A 13,889-nucleotide genomic window follows, 5' to 3' on the forward strand; every position below is an offset into this window, starting at 1 on the left:
ATTAAATAATAATAATTAGCAAAAAATGTGGAGTCACTGAAATGGATATATTTCCCCACCCTAATATTGCATAAAAGTTGGTGAAACTGACATTAAAATGCATTCTATTTAGGGAAATTGCTTTGCAAAAATGTGTGTATTTGACAAAACTGCATACACATGCGAAGTTTAGGAGAAATTTGCCCAGAAATCCTGATGAAGTTTCACGAACACATTTTTTAAAAAATTGCAAACCGATGTGCAAAGGTTGAGAACTGAAGTTAAGATTGGAAAGTCATACTGTGATTGGATACCAGGGGAGGGACTATTCCGCAAGGGGCAAAACAGTAATTCCTGCTGGCCATGTCTCTCTCGGCAGTGTTGGAAGACTTGGACCTGCCATTTGAGCTTCTCACTCTGAAGTGGTTGCCCCACCTCACTCGGATACAGGCTAAGGAAACCACACCCTTCGAAGTGGGAGACAAACGCTGGCAAACAAGTATTGATGCGCTTATGAGCGGCCCTGCCCTCGTCTGTGTGCTGCGGAGGATTGGTGCCTTTGTGGTCCTTGCCGAAATCCTGAAAACACTAAATCCGCACAACAGCAAAGTGAGCTCTGGATCCGGCTCTCTTCAGAGAGTGATGTCATCAACCCCAGAGACGGCCTTCAGGCAGGCAGTCCTCTTCTTCACAGAGAAGGATTTTGTAGGCGGTGGGTAGAGTATTTTCATTCTTTCCCTTCACCAATGGAGCTGATCTAGACCATGGCTTGGCTGAAGCTTCTTTTGGTGTCAGAAAACCCAATGGTACCCTTTCTGCTAATTAATGCAAGACACTCTGCTCTTACACTTCACCGTTTTTAACCTGCCATTTGAGACGGTGACCGTGCATTGCCTAATTTTTTCTAAGCATTTGATAAACCAAGAGTCCTTTCCCACAGGCTTCATGGCAGGGAGAAGGATAGGGGCAAAAGTAGAATGAGTTGGCTCCACCTGCTGGTGGCCTCCTGCTTTACGTCCGCTCTGTTCCAGTTGACACTTGTAACCACTGTACCAAATTCTTTTTTGCCGTCCTGCAAGAGGCCTTTCTTTAGAAGAACAAGCATGTCTCAGAGGTCTTTGCATTTGTTGTTTGGATAGGCCTTTGGCTACTGTTCTCTTTGCCAAAAAGCCACTGTGGATGTTTTGTCTTTTTCTTCTTCCTCACAAAATGCCCATCTCCATCCTTTTCCAGATCCCAAACGTCGACCTGCCCTGAAGTACTTGCCACCTCCTCCACAGCACCCCCAGTCTGAAGGTAAGACTTGACCTTGCATCCACTTCTTCAACACATCACATAAATTTATTTTTGGAAGTTGCTACCAGGAAGTCATGGGTTCCAAGATCGCTGACTTCCCCGCCCCCCTGCCCCCCCCCCCCGGAAACAAGGTGGTCAGGCAGGAGGCAGTTTTATGAAACCCTTTGCTCATCCCTGGAATCCCCACTTTCAAGCCCCAAAAAAGTTCTGAACAGAGATTCGCCTCAGCTCTGTCGGCAATGTCTGCCACTGTACAACTCCATGACGAGAACCCTTTCTGTTGTTGCTCTTGTGCACTAAAGTCCTTTCACTTTTCTTACGCAGCAGGAGAGACTCACGCAAGCCATGCAGAATTGCTCTTCTGCTCCATGCAAGTTGGTAAGGATGCCAAGGCTAAGCAGGCCCTGCTGCTTTCTTGGGGAAAGTTGGATCTGTCAAATTCTGCGCAAAGAGGGCTCCATCATTAAAAACACGGAACTTAAGTGGACTTAAATAAGGCCAGAGGAGAGGCACCTTGCATGCTGTCTTGGAATGTCTTCCTTTGCCTGAATTTACTTCTTTGGAGAAGAGAATATACATCAAGCTTGCCATCCTGGAATTTACTTCTTTGGCTGCTCTGCTTATTTTCAGCCAAGCACATGTCTCCAGTGCTTGGGAAAATAGGGCACTTTCTCACCAACCTCAGTCTGCCCTGAGCCAGCCACCATCTGCCTGCCTTCTTACTTGCAGCCAGCCCTGGCCCTGGCCCTGGCATTAATGCTCTCCTCATAAAACTCAACAGAGGAGGAGGAGGAGTTGATTATCAGACCCTCCAAGTGTCCCTATTTTCCAGGGACGTCCCTGATTTAGAGAAGCTGTCCTGGTTTCTGATTTGCTCCCAGAATGTCCCACTTTTCCATTGGATGTCCCCATTTTCATTGGAGGAATGTTGGAGTGTATGGATTTATTTGACTCCCAAGCTGTCTGAAGGCAATCCTGTATAGGGAGGTTTTAGTAATGTTTTATAATGTTTTTATATATGTTGGAAGCTGCCCAGAGTGGCTGGGGCAACCCAGTAAAATGTGTGGGGTATAAATAGTAAAATCAAAATTATGGAATGGGACGTCCCTATTTTCATTGGATAAATGTTGGAGGGTATGGATTCTGCCTGTCATTGACTCTGGTTCCCCCTACGGTTGGGCTCCTGGCCTACTGTCCCACCAGCCCAAATGGGCACCAGCCGCTACTTCATGTCTCAGAATTAAAAATGGGTTTCTTATATGGGACAGCCTATTGATCAATAAAGATAAAGCATTGATCATTGTGGGGTTTTTGTTTTTAAGCCCTAAAATTCTAGTCAATATGTTAATCGAGAAAAAGACAGAACTGGAGATTTGTCTCCAGCCAGAATTAGTCACGATGCAGCAAATTTAGGATTTCCAACCCTGTGTTTGCAACCTAACATTAGTTTATTATGCTATGTTATATTGTTTCATTTATGACTCTATTCCTGCAAAGCAGCTGGAAGCGATTTCACAGTATCATAAAAATGTGTCTAAAACAATTGCATCTGGGAGAAGAGTTAAAACAATTACATCTATAAAAACAGTTTCAAATACAATACAGAAATTGACCGGGGTGATTTTCAGAGAAGCAGCAGGAGGCTGCTCCTTGCCCGGTTTCCTCCAGCTGGGCTCTGGGACTGGTAGGAAGCCTGGCTGAAGGAAAAACAGTCTGGGTAAGGGGTTGCAGGAAAGAAATGGCTGGCAGAGGGAACAGTTATACATCCCATTTCTGTTGCAAATGCCCATCTGCTTTCATGCATTCGTATTAGGGAGCAGAGTTTCAGTTCCTATAGAATAATATAGCGTAACATTGAGCAAAGAAACTTAGAGAAAAGCTTTTAAAAATAGTCTACTAGGAATGAGCAATCCCTCCACCTTGCAAAAAATAAATAAATCGCTGTTCTTTTTGCAAGCTGTGATTTGCTGCAGAATTGTAAACAAGAGCAAAGTGTTTGACCACTTAACCATAGCAGTGATCACACTTCTGCTGCTGCCTTTTTGAAAACCTGGGGTTTTTACCCATGAGATGCCACAGTGAGAGGAAAAAGCATTGCTCTCTTTGTGATTTTACTTTTGACATCCTCATCACACTGGCTGTGTTGCGTAATCATGAGGCCAATGCAGAGTGAGGGCATGCTTTCCTCACTCTGCATTGATCAAAAGCCAAGCAGAGCTTAATGATCTCTGTTGCCAAACTATGGACAGGTGGCAAAACGCGATGAAAACGAGGGTGGGAGCTTTTGTGAAAACTCCTTTGGAAAAGCCCCCTTGTGAGCTGGCAAAGTGTGCTGGCAAACTGCTACTTTACCTCTAAATAAATCTTGTAAAGAATGGAGAAGATTGCTAAAAGCAATCCAAGACACTCAAGGGAAGGAAGTTACAAACCTCAAGAAGCAAGTTTAGAAGAGACACTGACAAATGACATCATTTCCCAGCACAGAGTATTCTCACTAGTCTGAATGAATGTTATGACTAGATCATATGCTGCCTACAAGAAATCTAAAAAATATATAAGTTTTTGAAGGCAATCGTGAAATATTAAATTCCACGTCTATCGAGGCATATGACTCACATTTGCTAGAAAGACTGTAAAGGCTTCCCCCAAAAAACATAGCAGGTTTTATTTTTTTAAAAAAATCAAGGTTGTGAATCAGTGTGAAGAGCCAGATTTGGAAAGAACTAAATCAGGGACAAGGAAACATGCCTGTTGGAGTCTGCATTCCCTAGGGGTAATCTTTGGAGAGGCATGTGGTGTGGTGGGGGCAAAGTTTTCTACACTGTTTCCATTCTGTGACCTGCTGCCACCTGCAGACAGCACACAACTTGTTAGAATCAACACACTGGTTTATTGCCTCTCCCCCGCCCCTGGGAGAGCTAGGCCATTGTTCTGCTGGTACAATGCTCCATAGTGCAATACCTTTACATCCTCCTTTTGTTGATCTTTTATACAGGAGCCCAAATCCTCTGCACTGTGCTGCTGCTCAAACCAGGCACATGGACCCGTAACCTAGCAAGGATCCTCCGGAAACTGGATCTAGAGAAATTCAGCCTGGTCGGAATGAAACACATAGATCTCACCCCAAAAGATGTCAAGGCACTCCTTTCATCTGAAGCTAAGCAGGTTTGTTGGAATAAAAGACCAAAGGGCATCAACGTAAGAGCAATACATCTGACTGGGCACTGTGAGAAAAGGGGGCTGGGCTGGATAAGCCATTGGTATAACATAAGAAGAGCCTGGCCCATCTAGTCCAACCAGGTGCCCATGGGAAACTATAAGCAGGACCTGACTGCAATCATGTTCTCCCCTCCTGCAGTTTCTAGCAACTGGCATTCAGAGGAATCAACCATCAGGTCAGTAGCCATGGCTAGCCTCCTCCATGAATTTGTCAAGAGTAGAGAGACTACAGAACTCGAGAGGTGGACAAACTGGGCATAACGAGAGTTCTGTATGTCATTTACAATGCTAGTCTTTTCAGGTCTCAGACCCAGATTTTAATATCAACCTACAGCATGGAACCTACTTTTCATTTTTTTATTATTGCATTTTTCCTTCTCTCTCTCTTTGCCTCCACCTTCCTTTTGTGTTTGATTGTCTGCTTTCTTCTTCCAATTTTCTTTGAGCGCTTCCAGACCGCTGCTGTTTTTGGGATGTGTTTTGAGCTCAAAGGCAGAAAATTCAGGTCGTGCAATTAAAGCGAGCTCAGTGTCCTTGAGGAACAAATTCGCTTCCCAAAAAGTCCAGACTTTTTGCAGTAAGAAAAGTGAGGAGGAAATGTATGGAAACTGTGGAATGACAATTATTTGATGTGGTGCTATGTAACCTCCATACGAGTAAATCAGAATGAACACTCAGCAAACAGCTGATTTTGTACAGCCTCCCTGTGCATGCAAATTGGGATGACTACTCGGTCAAGAGGTCATCAGTGTGTTCTGCTCACTTCCTCTCCCCTTAAAAGCAACACAGCTTTTCTTCCTGAGAGTATGACTGCACAAAGATTGCCAGAGTTCCCAGAGTTGGCCCCAGGTTCTTGGGGTCTTTCAGGCAAGATGTTCTCAGTTGACCCCCTTTAAACGGTGAACCATCTCCTTTAAACTGCTTTTTCTAAAAGCCACTGGATAGCACTCCCACTGAGATGTTGAAGACTGTCCCAGTGGGGTGACACAATCTCCCAGTTCCCAGTAGGAGGGGCTGCCAGCTGTCCCACTGCAGCTGCACTTGCCTGAGATTTTCATGATCCAAGGGAATGCTTAGATCTTTGTGCAGAGCAGAAACAGGATCTCTCTAGTTCCTCATGTTAGGGCACCCCCTCAGCAGCCCATGGGCCTCAGAAGGAGCCCAGTCAACACCACACACTGACACCGAGTTTCATTTGCAGTCATTTGTCTTGTGATCTGCAGCAATCTGAGCCGATCATTATTCTTTTTCTATCTTCGTCATCAATATAGACATTCTGAGTCACTCCTCCTGGCCTTTGGACACCCGGTGCATAATCTAATGCATTGCTGTGGCTTTCTAATCATATTAACCATTGAAATACTTCTCCTTGCAGATCAATAGCCATGCTTAATTTTGAAAAGTCACCCTAAAGTTCTTATAAATCTGAGTCACAGCTTTATAAAATATTGATTTGCGTTGCAAAGGCCTATATCATAAGTGTATGTAGCTGCCTTACCCTTCTTCAGATCCTATTTTATTTCTTCATACATAACAGCTCTTTCTCCCTTCTGCCTCTTAATATGTTGTAATTTCCTGAATTAACTCTGGGAAAGAAATAACATGGATAAAATATCAGTAAGGCACCTTACTCCAAAAATACAACAGGTTGTTTCCAACTAAATACTACTCAGAGCAGACTCACTGAAATTAATGGACAAAGCCCCTTCAATGAGTCTACTCTGAGTAAGACTAACATGAGATACTACCTATTGCTGATATCTAGTAACTTTTTAAAAAGTTTATGGTAGAACTGGATGCTAAAATATATATATATAATGATGCTGGTGCCTAGGATTCTTAAATATAATTTCAAAATTATACTATAAGGTGAGTAAGAGGGGACATAATAGAGGTGTATTAATTATGCAAGGCATGGAGAAAATGGGAAGAGAAAAGCCTTTCTCCTCTCTTAACACTAGAATTCAGGGACATCCAAGGAAACTGAATATTGGAAGATTTCGGAGAGACAAAATTAAGTACTTCACATAATGCATATTTAAACTATGGAACTTGCCCCCACAAGAGGCAGTGGAGGACATCTTGATGGCTTTAAAAGAGGATATTTAACAAATTCAAGGAGGATAAATCTAACCAATGACCACCAGCCACAATGGCTAAATGTGCTACCTACACTCTTGAAGGCAGTATGCCTCACTCGAGAGCTGCTGCACCTAGGGCTTCCCACAGACATCTGGTTGGAGACCTCATGTTCTAATACAAAGATTATTTTCAGGTTTACTGTTAGGCCACTTTGAGCACTTATGTAACATATGGTGAAAAAGTGACTCATGCAAGCTATCAATAAGTAGAATTTTTAAAATGGTTCGGTTTTCTTTATCATCAGCAATCGGCTATGAATCATGAGGAAGCAGGTTATCACAGTCATCCGACAGAGATCTTTTATATTCTTCATATAGCTCAGTGGTAGAGTATCTGCTTTGATCCCTAGCATCTCCAGCTAGGGCTGGGAATGTCCCCTGCCTGAAACCCTAGAGACCTACTGCCCATCAGTGCAAACAGTAATGACAGGCCAATGGTCTGACTCAATACAGTGAAGGGTTGTATCCCAGTGGTAAAGCACCTGCCTTGCAAGCTGAAAAATCGAGGTTGGATCACCAGCCTCCCCAGGTAGAGCTGGGAGAGTCTGCCAGGCACTGCAGACCCTGTTGAGCTAGAGAGACCAACAGTCTGATTCAGTATAAAGCAGCTTCGTAGGTTCCCTCGGTTGAGAACGAAACTTTCCAAGGGGAAAGGCTGTGGTTGTAGATTATTCAGAAGGTCCCAGGTTCAATCCCTCCCATTTCAACGTAGGGCTGAGATCGTCCCCTTTCTGAAATCCTGGAGAGCCACTGCCAGTCAGTGCAGACAGTACTGAGCTAGGTGTGTCAATGACTCGATAGAAGGCAGCTTCCTATGTTTTGGGGAAAGGGCCACAGCTTAGCGGTAGAGCATTTGTATGTTCCTAGGCTATGAGAGAAGGTTGGGGTATACATATCTTAATGTAATGTAATGCAATAAAGCTGTGGCCCTCAAATTCGTTCAGCCTCCCAAGAATTGCAACATCTCTTCCTCAGTTTCTTTTTCAATATCCTCACGCTACCTAAAACATTTATGTATGTAAAGACTTTATGGCGTCGTTCACATTGGAGTATCTCCCCGCTCAAGCCAAGGCTCTTGCATCTTCTTAGGGAGTCTTTAATCTGTATGTATCTTTAATCTTTATGTACAGCTCTCTGTAAGTCCCAAACCACTAAATTAGAGATCTAGTTTTACAAGAATGTATGATGCTGATGCTGAATCATTTATGAAGCATTTGAGTTTCTCAAACTGATTGAAATCTTACGATTCATATTCTATAGAGGAAAAGCACTGCTTGCCAGTGGGGCTGACATGTTAAGAGTTGGGGACACTGGTGGGTCAGAAATGAGAGTTGAGCATTGGTTTCATCACAGGGAAAGAAATGCCTATGGGCAGAGTCAAGATAGAGAAAGTTGAGCAGAGCCAGGGGGTGTGGCTTGTCTAGATCTCAGAATTGGGGGACATCAGCTTTCATTGACATGATAGCACTGTTCAATCCTGGTGAAGCCAAGAGGCAGAACAAGCCAGGGGTGTGGAAGGCTTATTGTTGCCTAAGCAGAGGTTTCATCATACGTTTAAAGTACTCCTACACCACTTCAACAGTCCCAAATAAATAGTTTGCTAAGTGTGTAGGGAATCGTAACTGTGAGAAATCTTCTAACAAGTCATCACCCTTCACTACAATTCCCAGGGTTTTGTGGAGGGAAGCCATGACTGTTTAAGTGGTATAAGCGTGGATGGTGTGGATGTGACCAGAATCCCTATCTGAATAGAGCCTCTTCCTGTTGGAAAGAGCCATTCCTTTTACCTTCACAGCTCTCCCCGGCATTCCTGGTGGTTCATTACAGATTCACCTGCTACCTGGGCCTTTTCCTGCTGAAGGTGCCAGAGACAGAAACTGGCACCTTCTTCATGCAATGCATGTGCTCTACCATTGAGCTATGGTCCTTCCCATGAAACATCTCCCAGGCCGCTAGACCCAAGTGGTGAGGAGCACCCTTAAACACAACAAGCCAGACATTATGCAGGAACAGGCAGAGAGCTAAGGGCTACACATCCTGATCCTAGCCCTGGCAGCCCCTTATTCTGGTGCCCCAGCCTCCTTTGTTCCAAAAATTGGCAGTGCAGAGGGCTACATGAGATCATAAGAGCCTATAGCCGTTACTGCCTTTTGCGGAAGTGAATTCCATCATTTAACTATGCACTGTGTGAAGGACAACTCTATTTTGTCTGCCCTGTGCTCATTGCAGCTGAGCAGGTAGACTGACCGGGTGGGAACTGACTCTAGGATGTAGAGGCAGCTCCCTTGTTAGCTCTTGACAAAGCAGGAAATTGCCAAAGCACATTGGTTCAAGCTTCTTGGCAGGCAGAGTATGACACTGGCTTGTGGGACTTGCCATTGGCTGGCTGCGCATGGAAGATGTGGCACCAGAAAGAAAGGGCATACCTTATTAAATATGCCTGCTTTTCATGTTATGGCCAGGTTGCTGTGTGGGTCAGCAGCCCTGAGACAATGCAAGCTGAGGAGAACGTGCCAGTATGGAAACAGAGTTTGCATCCTGCTGTTATCAGTAAAGTTGCATGCACAGATAATGGGAGAAATTTGCACAAAATTCTGAAGATGTTTCATGAGAAGCCTTGTTTTTTTCCCCTATATTAAAAAAAGCAAACAGATGTGGAAATTGCAAAGAACTGAATCTGAGATTGGAAAAAGGAAGACACGAGAGAAACTGAAATTGACAGATTTGCCTATCCCATCACTTGATTGACTCAACAGCCCCCCTCCTTATGTCCAACTGGGTATAAAATATTCTCCTTTTTCTAAACCTCCTTTTTTTCTTGTCACTCGCTGCCATGGAACTGTGTGCTAGGCTTTAGCTAGCTATTGCATGTTTGCTTAGCTTAGCGGTCCCTATTTCTGTCCAGGATGCAAAGCTTCTATAAGTCTCTCTTTTCTTTTCTGCCCAGGACCCTGCTGCCTTAGAGGCTCACTCCAGCTACCTAACTTCAGGTTCCTCCGTGGTCCTCTGCCTTCAGCGACAAAATGCAGTGAAGAAGCTCCTGGACTTGCTAGGCCCTGAAGACCCCAAGGAGGCTCAAGCAGCTAATCAGTTCTTTTGGAGAGCTCAGTACGGCCACAGCTTAATCCATAATGGGTTTTATGGTGAGCCTGTCTGTTTAGGATTGCTCAGAAGGTTCCCATTTCAAATAAGTGGTTTTGGTGGAAAGATTCTAGCTATTTAGATGTAAGAAGGAATTGGTTTCTGTTCCAACCTGTGTTTATAACATGCAGTTCTGTTTCCCTTCTGCTGCAGTTCAGCTTCTGACAAAAAACACAAAATTTGTCTCACTGTCTGCTGTGGCAGAATTTCATACAATTAATTGTGTTATTTCACACACTTATATTTTAAACGCAAAGGAAATGTAATTCAAATGGGAACAAGTAATCAACTGTGTGTCATTTGTGGACTAAAACAAACAGCAAATACCCACCTTATTCACTAGATTCATTTCTGCTCCAGACGTGGGATACTTAAACAAACCTTGGTAATTTCTGCTCTCGTTTTGGTGGGAATTCTCTGACATCCCTACTCCGAAGTAAGTCTCATTGAATTCATTGGGGCTTATTCCAGAGTAAGTATGCATAGGGTTTAGAAGCAAGTGCTGTCCAACATGGCTCCTGACATGGTGGGTGTCAGAGTCACGTGGTCTCATTACAGGCACAGCTTAGAATCGTCTCCCTTTGGTAAACAGCATCCCCTCCTCCCAAAAAGCAAGGTGGAAGCCCATTTCTGTGGAACAATTCTCCGGGCAGAGATGGCAAGGCTCCTCCTCACCCAGATCTGTTGCTAAGGGACACACGGCCTCTGCAGAGTCCTGCTACTAAGGGTGACAGCTCCCATTTTCAGCTCCACAGAGCTTTCATTCGGGCACACCATTTCTGCCTAGAGCTGTTCTCTACGGAGACAGAAGCTTGTGCATTGTCAGCCGTGGAAGTGGGTCAGATTAAAGGGTGGCTTTTCCTGCTCAGTCTCCATGTTCACAGAGAAGAAGTTGGAGAGAGGCAGTGTGGTATAGTAGCGAGGGTGCCTGGTTAGGACCTTGGGGACCAGGGTTCAAATTCCTCTCTAGCCATGGAGCACACAGGTTGACCTTGACTTAGTCACTGTCTCTCGACCTAACTAGCTTCACAGGGCTGTTTCGGTAGATAAATTGGAGGAAGCAATGTACGCCACCACCTTGAGCTCCAAAAGGAAGAGTGTTGCTGTAGTTAGTTGTTATATTTATAGCTTACCTTACCTCCAAGGAGGTCTCCCTGTAAGCCATGGCCCTTCACCATGATAATGATGGTGATTATACTATGCCTGCACATGAAAAAAGCTAGTACATCAGGGAGAAAATTGGGTTAGCCTTTCTCCCTGACACGCTAGCTTTCTGCAGGTAGGGAAAGTCCCATGTGGAACAATTCTCAAGTAAGCCATCTTCCCACCTGCATTTCAAAGTGCCACATATACTTTCCCTGAATGTGTAGGGAAGCCTTCAGATCCTGGAGACATATAAAGAGGGTGTTGTTTGCCTTATCCCTACTGAGTTTCGTTCCAGTGTTACTGGCATGAAAATATATATATGTATCCAGGCCTTCCTATTTACACATGGAGAAAAAGAACTAAAGATAGTGTTATTATGTTGGACCGAGGCGCCAAAATGATTTCATTTCCTGATAACTCTGCCGCATTCAGCAGGCAACCCCCTGCCAGGTATCTGCAGCAGCTTCGCTCGATGCCCTGCTCTGAGTTTTCCAACACTTTATTTCTTGGCTGCAAAGAGGAAGAAAACGGTGACATTGTGTTGGTGTGGAGAACAAGCCGAGTCACAATAGAGTGAAGTCAAAATAGCAAGGAGACAATGAAACTGTTCTCGGCGTAATAGGTTTAAATGTTTGCTGTTACAGTGTATAACAGCTGCCCTTTAAAGCAATTTCTCCAGGAATCTGTGTGCCATCAATCATCCCGAGAGAGGAGCAGGAACAGAGACAATGTTTAATTCATGGGCTGATAGAATCATCTCTTTGTATTTATCTCTCTTAGGCTCCACATCGTATTGGGTTGCTGTGCGGGATGTGGAGCTGTTCTTTCCAGACGGGCTGTGTGGGGCTGGGCCCCCGTCTCTGGAGGGAAAGGAGGTAGGACCCTCCTCATTCCTGATGTTCATCCTCGATAGCTGGAGCTCTCACCTATCTGATTTCTCTCTTTTACCTCCTTTTGCATCTGTTATCTTTTCCATTCCCACAGTCTCATCCAAACACGCCTTCCAAACACAGCTAGCCAAAGGCTACCATCCGCTCCAACCTTTAATAATAATAATAATAAATTTTTATTTATACCCCGCCCTCCCCAGCCAAGACAGGTCGGCATCTAGCTTTTCCTCAAGGACCCTTTGACAGAGTGACCGTGGGTGGCTCAAAGTCCCAGCACCCCACACCCCAAATGGCTGTGTTTCCCTTGTGGATTTTTAAAAAACCACAACATGAAATTCTGTGCCAATGGAAGCAGAGGGTTGGTTATCTGGATCAGTTGAGGAAATTATAGGGGCCACAGAGATGTTTGCTGCTTCTCAGTCCTGGTTATTGAGAAGCAGAGATCTCAACCGATCCGGCAGCACTCGGCTTCTGACATTGCAGCAAAATATATTGCCCATGTCCTTTTGAGGCTTAAGGACTAGGACCTTGGCTTAGCTTGTAAACGGGTGCTGAAATCCTTGACCCTACAGAGTTTCCCTCTCCATCGCTGCCCTCTACCAAACTGCAAGGTATTCTGTTCACGGGGTGTGATGCTGCCTTGTTTGGAAGTGACCTTGATTCCAATGTTGTTCTTGACAACTTTTTACTCTCTTCCCCTCCCCCCAACCTTTGCCAACCTGGTGCTCTCCACAACATCTGGATTGCACTAGGTTGGCAAAGCCTGAGTTACTCTCACGGATTCTGCAGGCAGGGAGTTTTCAGACAAACCTTATTGGGCACTGAAAGAATGTGGATGTTTGTGTGTGTGTGAGTGTTGTAGGGCTGTGCCAACCTGCCTGCTCTGCCCCCGACGTTGAGGTGCATTCTGGGTGGCATGCAGCAACCGCGTGAAGCGACCCCCTGTGTTTGTAGATGTACGCACAAAAGTGAGGGCCATAGCTCAGCGGCAGAGTGCCTGCATTTCATGTAGGTTTGGGATTTCTAGGTAGGGGTGGGAATGAATCCCGTCTGGAATCCTAGAGACCCACTGCCATTCAGTGCAGATGACACTGTGCTCGATGGACCAATGGTCTTCCTTAGCCTGAGGCAGCTCTATACCCTTCCAGGCATGATGGCAGGACCCAGACTGGCCCAGGAACCCCCAGGATGTGGAGAAGCTCTTACGCGTTTACAGCTCTAGACCCATGGCAGCCAAAATACCCAGTAATGCAGGCATGGTGAGGGCACAGCCAGGCAGCACGAACCCACAACCCGCTTGTGTCTGTTCCACATCTTTCAACGCAAGAGGGTGTTTGTGTGAACCTCCCTTAGAGGCTTTCAGCAATGGGCCAAAGACCCAGGAATCTACACCGTTAATGAAATTCACTGGCCAAGTATGTGCCATTTAGATTCCTTCTTTCTTTGCTGAAAGTCAACAGATTTCATAGCATGCGCACGCACAGATAATGGAGTATGAAATTTAGGTTGTGTACCAAGACAACTGCTCAGACCCCAGGAGGCATGGTGTAAAATTATCCTTGCCCGTGGTTTACACAGTCATTACTCTCTCCCTCCAGTGTCCCTGATCAAACAGTTTTTCAGGCTTCTCTAGTGCTTTGATCTGTATCTTTACTTGGAATAATAATAATAATAATAATAATAATAATAATAATAATAATAATATAAAAAACAAAGTTAGTCCCAGAAGCATGGCCATTGGCCAGGGTTGATGTCTGGGTGCCTTTTGGGTTGACTGTCATGAGTGCCTATTATTCCGCATTTGTATTGGTTCACATAGTTCTTCCTTTCAACACCTGGATTCGTTTTGCTGTCCCCCATCCCCCCCCCCCCGGTTGTCTCTTAAAAAGGTGATAAATAGATGCGTGTTACTCAGTGTGTGCTTGTGTAGCCTTAAAAAGGCAAACAGTGCAAGGTTGGCGTTAAGAGTGAAATCAACTTTTTATTATGTACTGCAGTAGCAAAGAATATGGAATCCCAATATACATTGACAGATGAACTTTATGGAGTGCTGGGCAGGTGCTTTGCCAGGCAGTGC

At 44.8% G+C, this 13,889-nt stretch overlaps 1 protein-coding gene across 4 annotated transcripts in view; it reads left to right on the top strand.

The window, feature by feature from the left end:
* The window catches only part of DNAAF8 (dynein axonemal assembly factor 8), an 87,602-nt gene that overhangs the window by 57,762 nt on the left and 15,951 nt on the right, over positions 1 to 13,889 (top strand). For 3 of the 4 annotated variants that reach the window (XM_081887912.1, XM_081887910.1, XM_081887911.1), the window contains 6 exons: positions 359 to 691; positions 1,213 to 1,275; positions 1,600 to 1,653; positions 4,271 to 4,440; positions 9,583 to 9,778; positions 11,703 to 11,797. In XM_081887912.1, the coding sequence (XP_081744038.1) occupies positions 359 to 691; positions 1,213 to 1,275; positions 1,600 to 1,653; positions 4,271 to 4,440; positions 9,583 to 9,778; positions 11,703 to 11,797 (911 nt within the window). The remainder of the gene's footprint in view (positions 1 to 358; positions 692 to 1,212; positions 1,276 to 1,599; positions 1,654 to 4,270; positions 4,441 to 9,582; positions 9,779 to 11,702; positions 11,798 to 13,889) is intronic. The other variant, XM_081887909.1, reaches the window with a different exon arrangement.

Source organism: Podarcis melisellensis, assembly GCF_964234715.1.
Source record: "Podarcis melisellensis genome assembly, chromosome: 14".
Taxonomy (NCBI): domain Eukaryota; kingdom Metazoa; phylum Chordata; class Lepidosauria; order Squamata; family Lacertidae; genus Podarcis; species Podarcis melisellensis.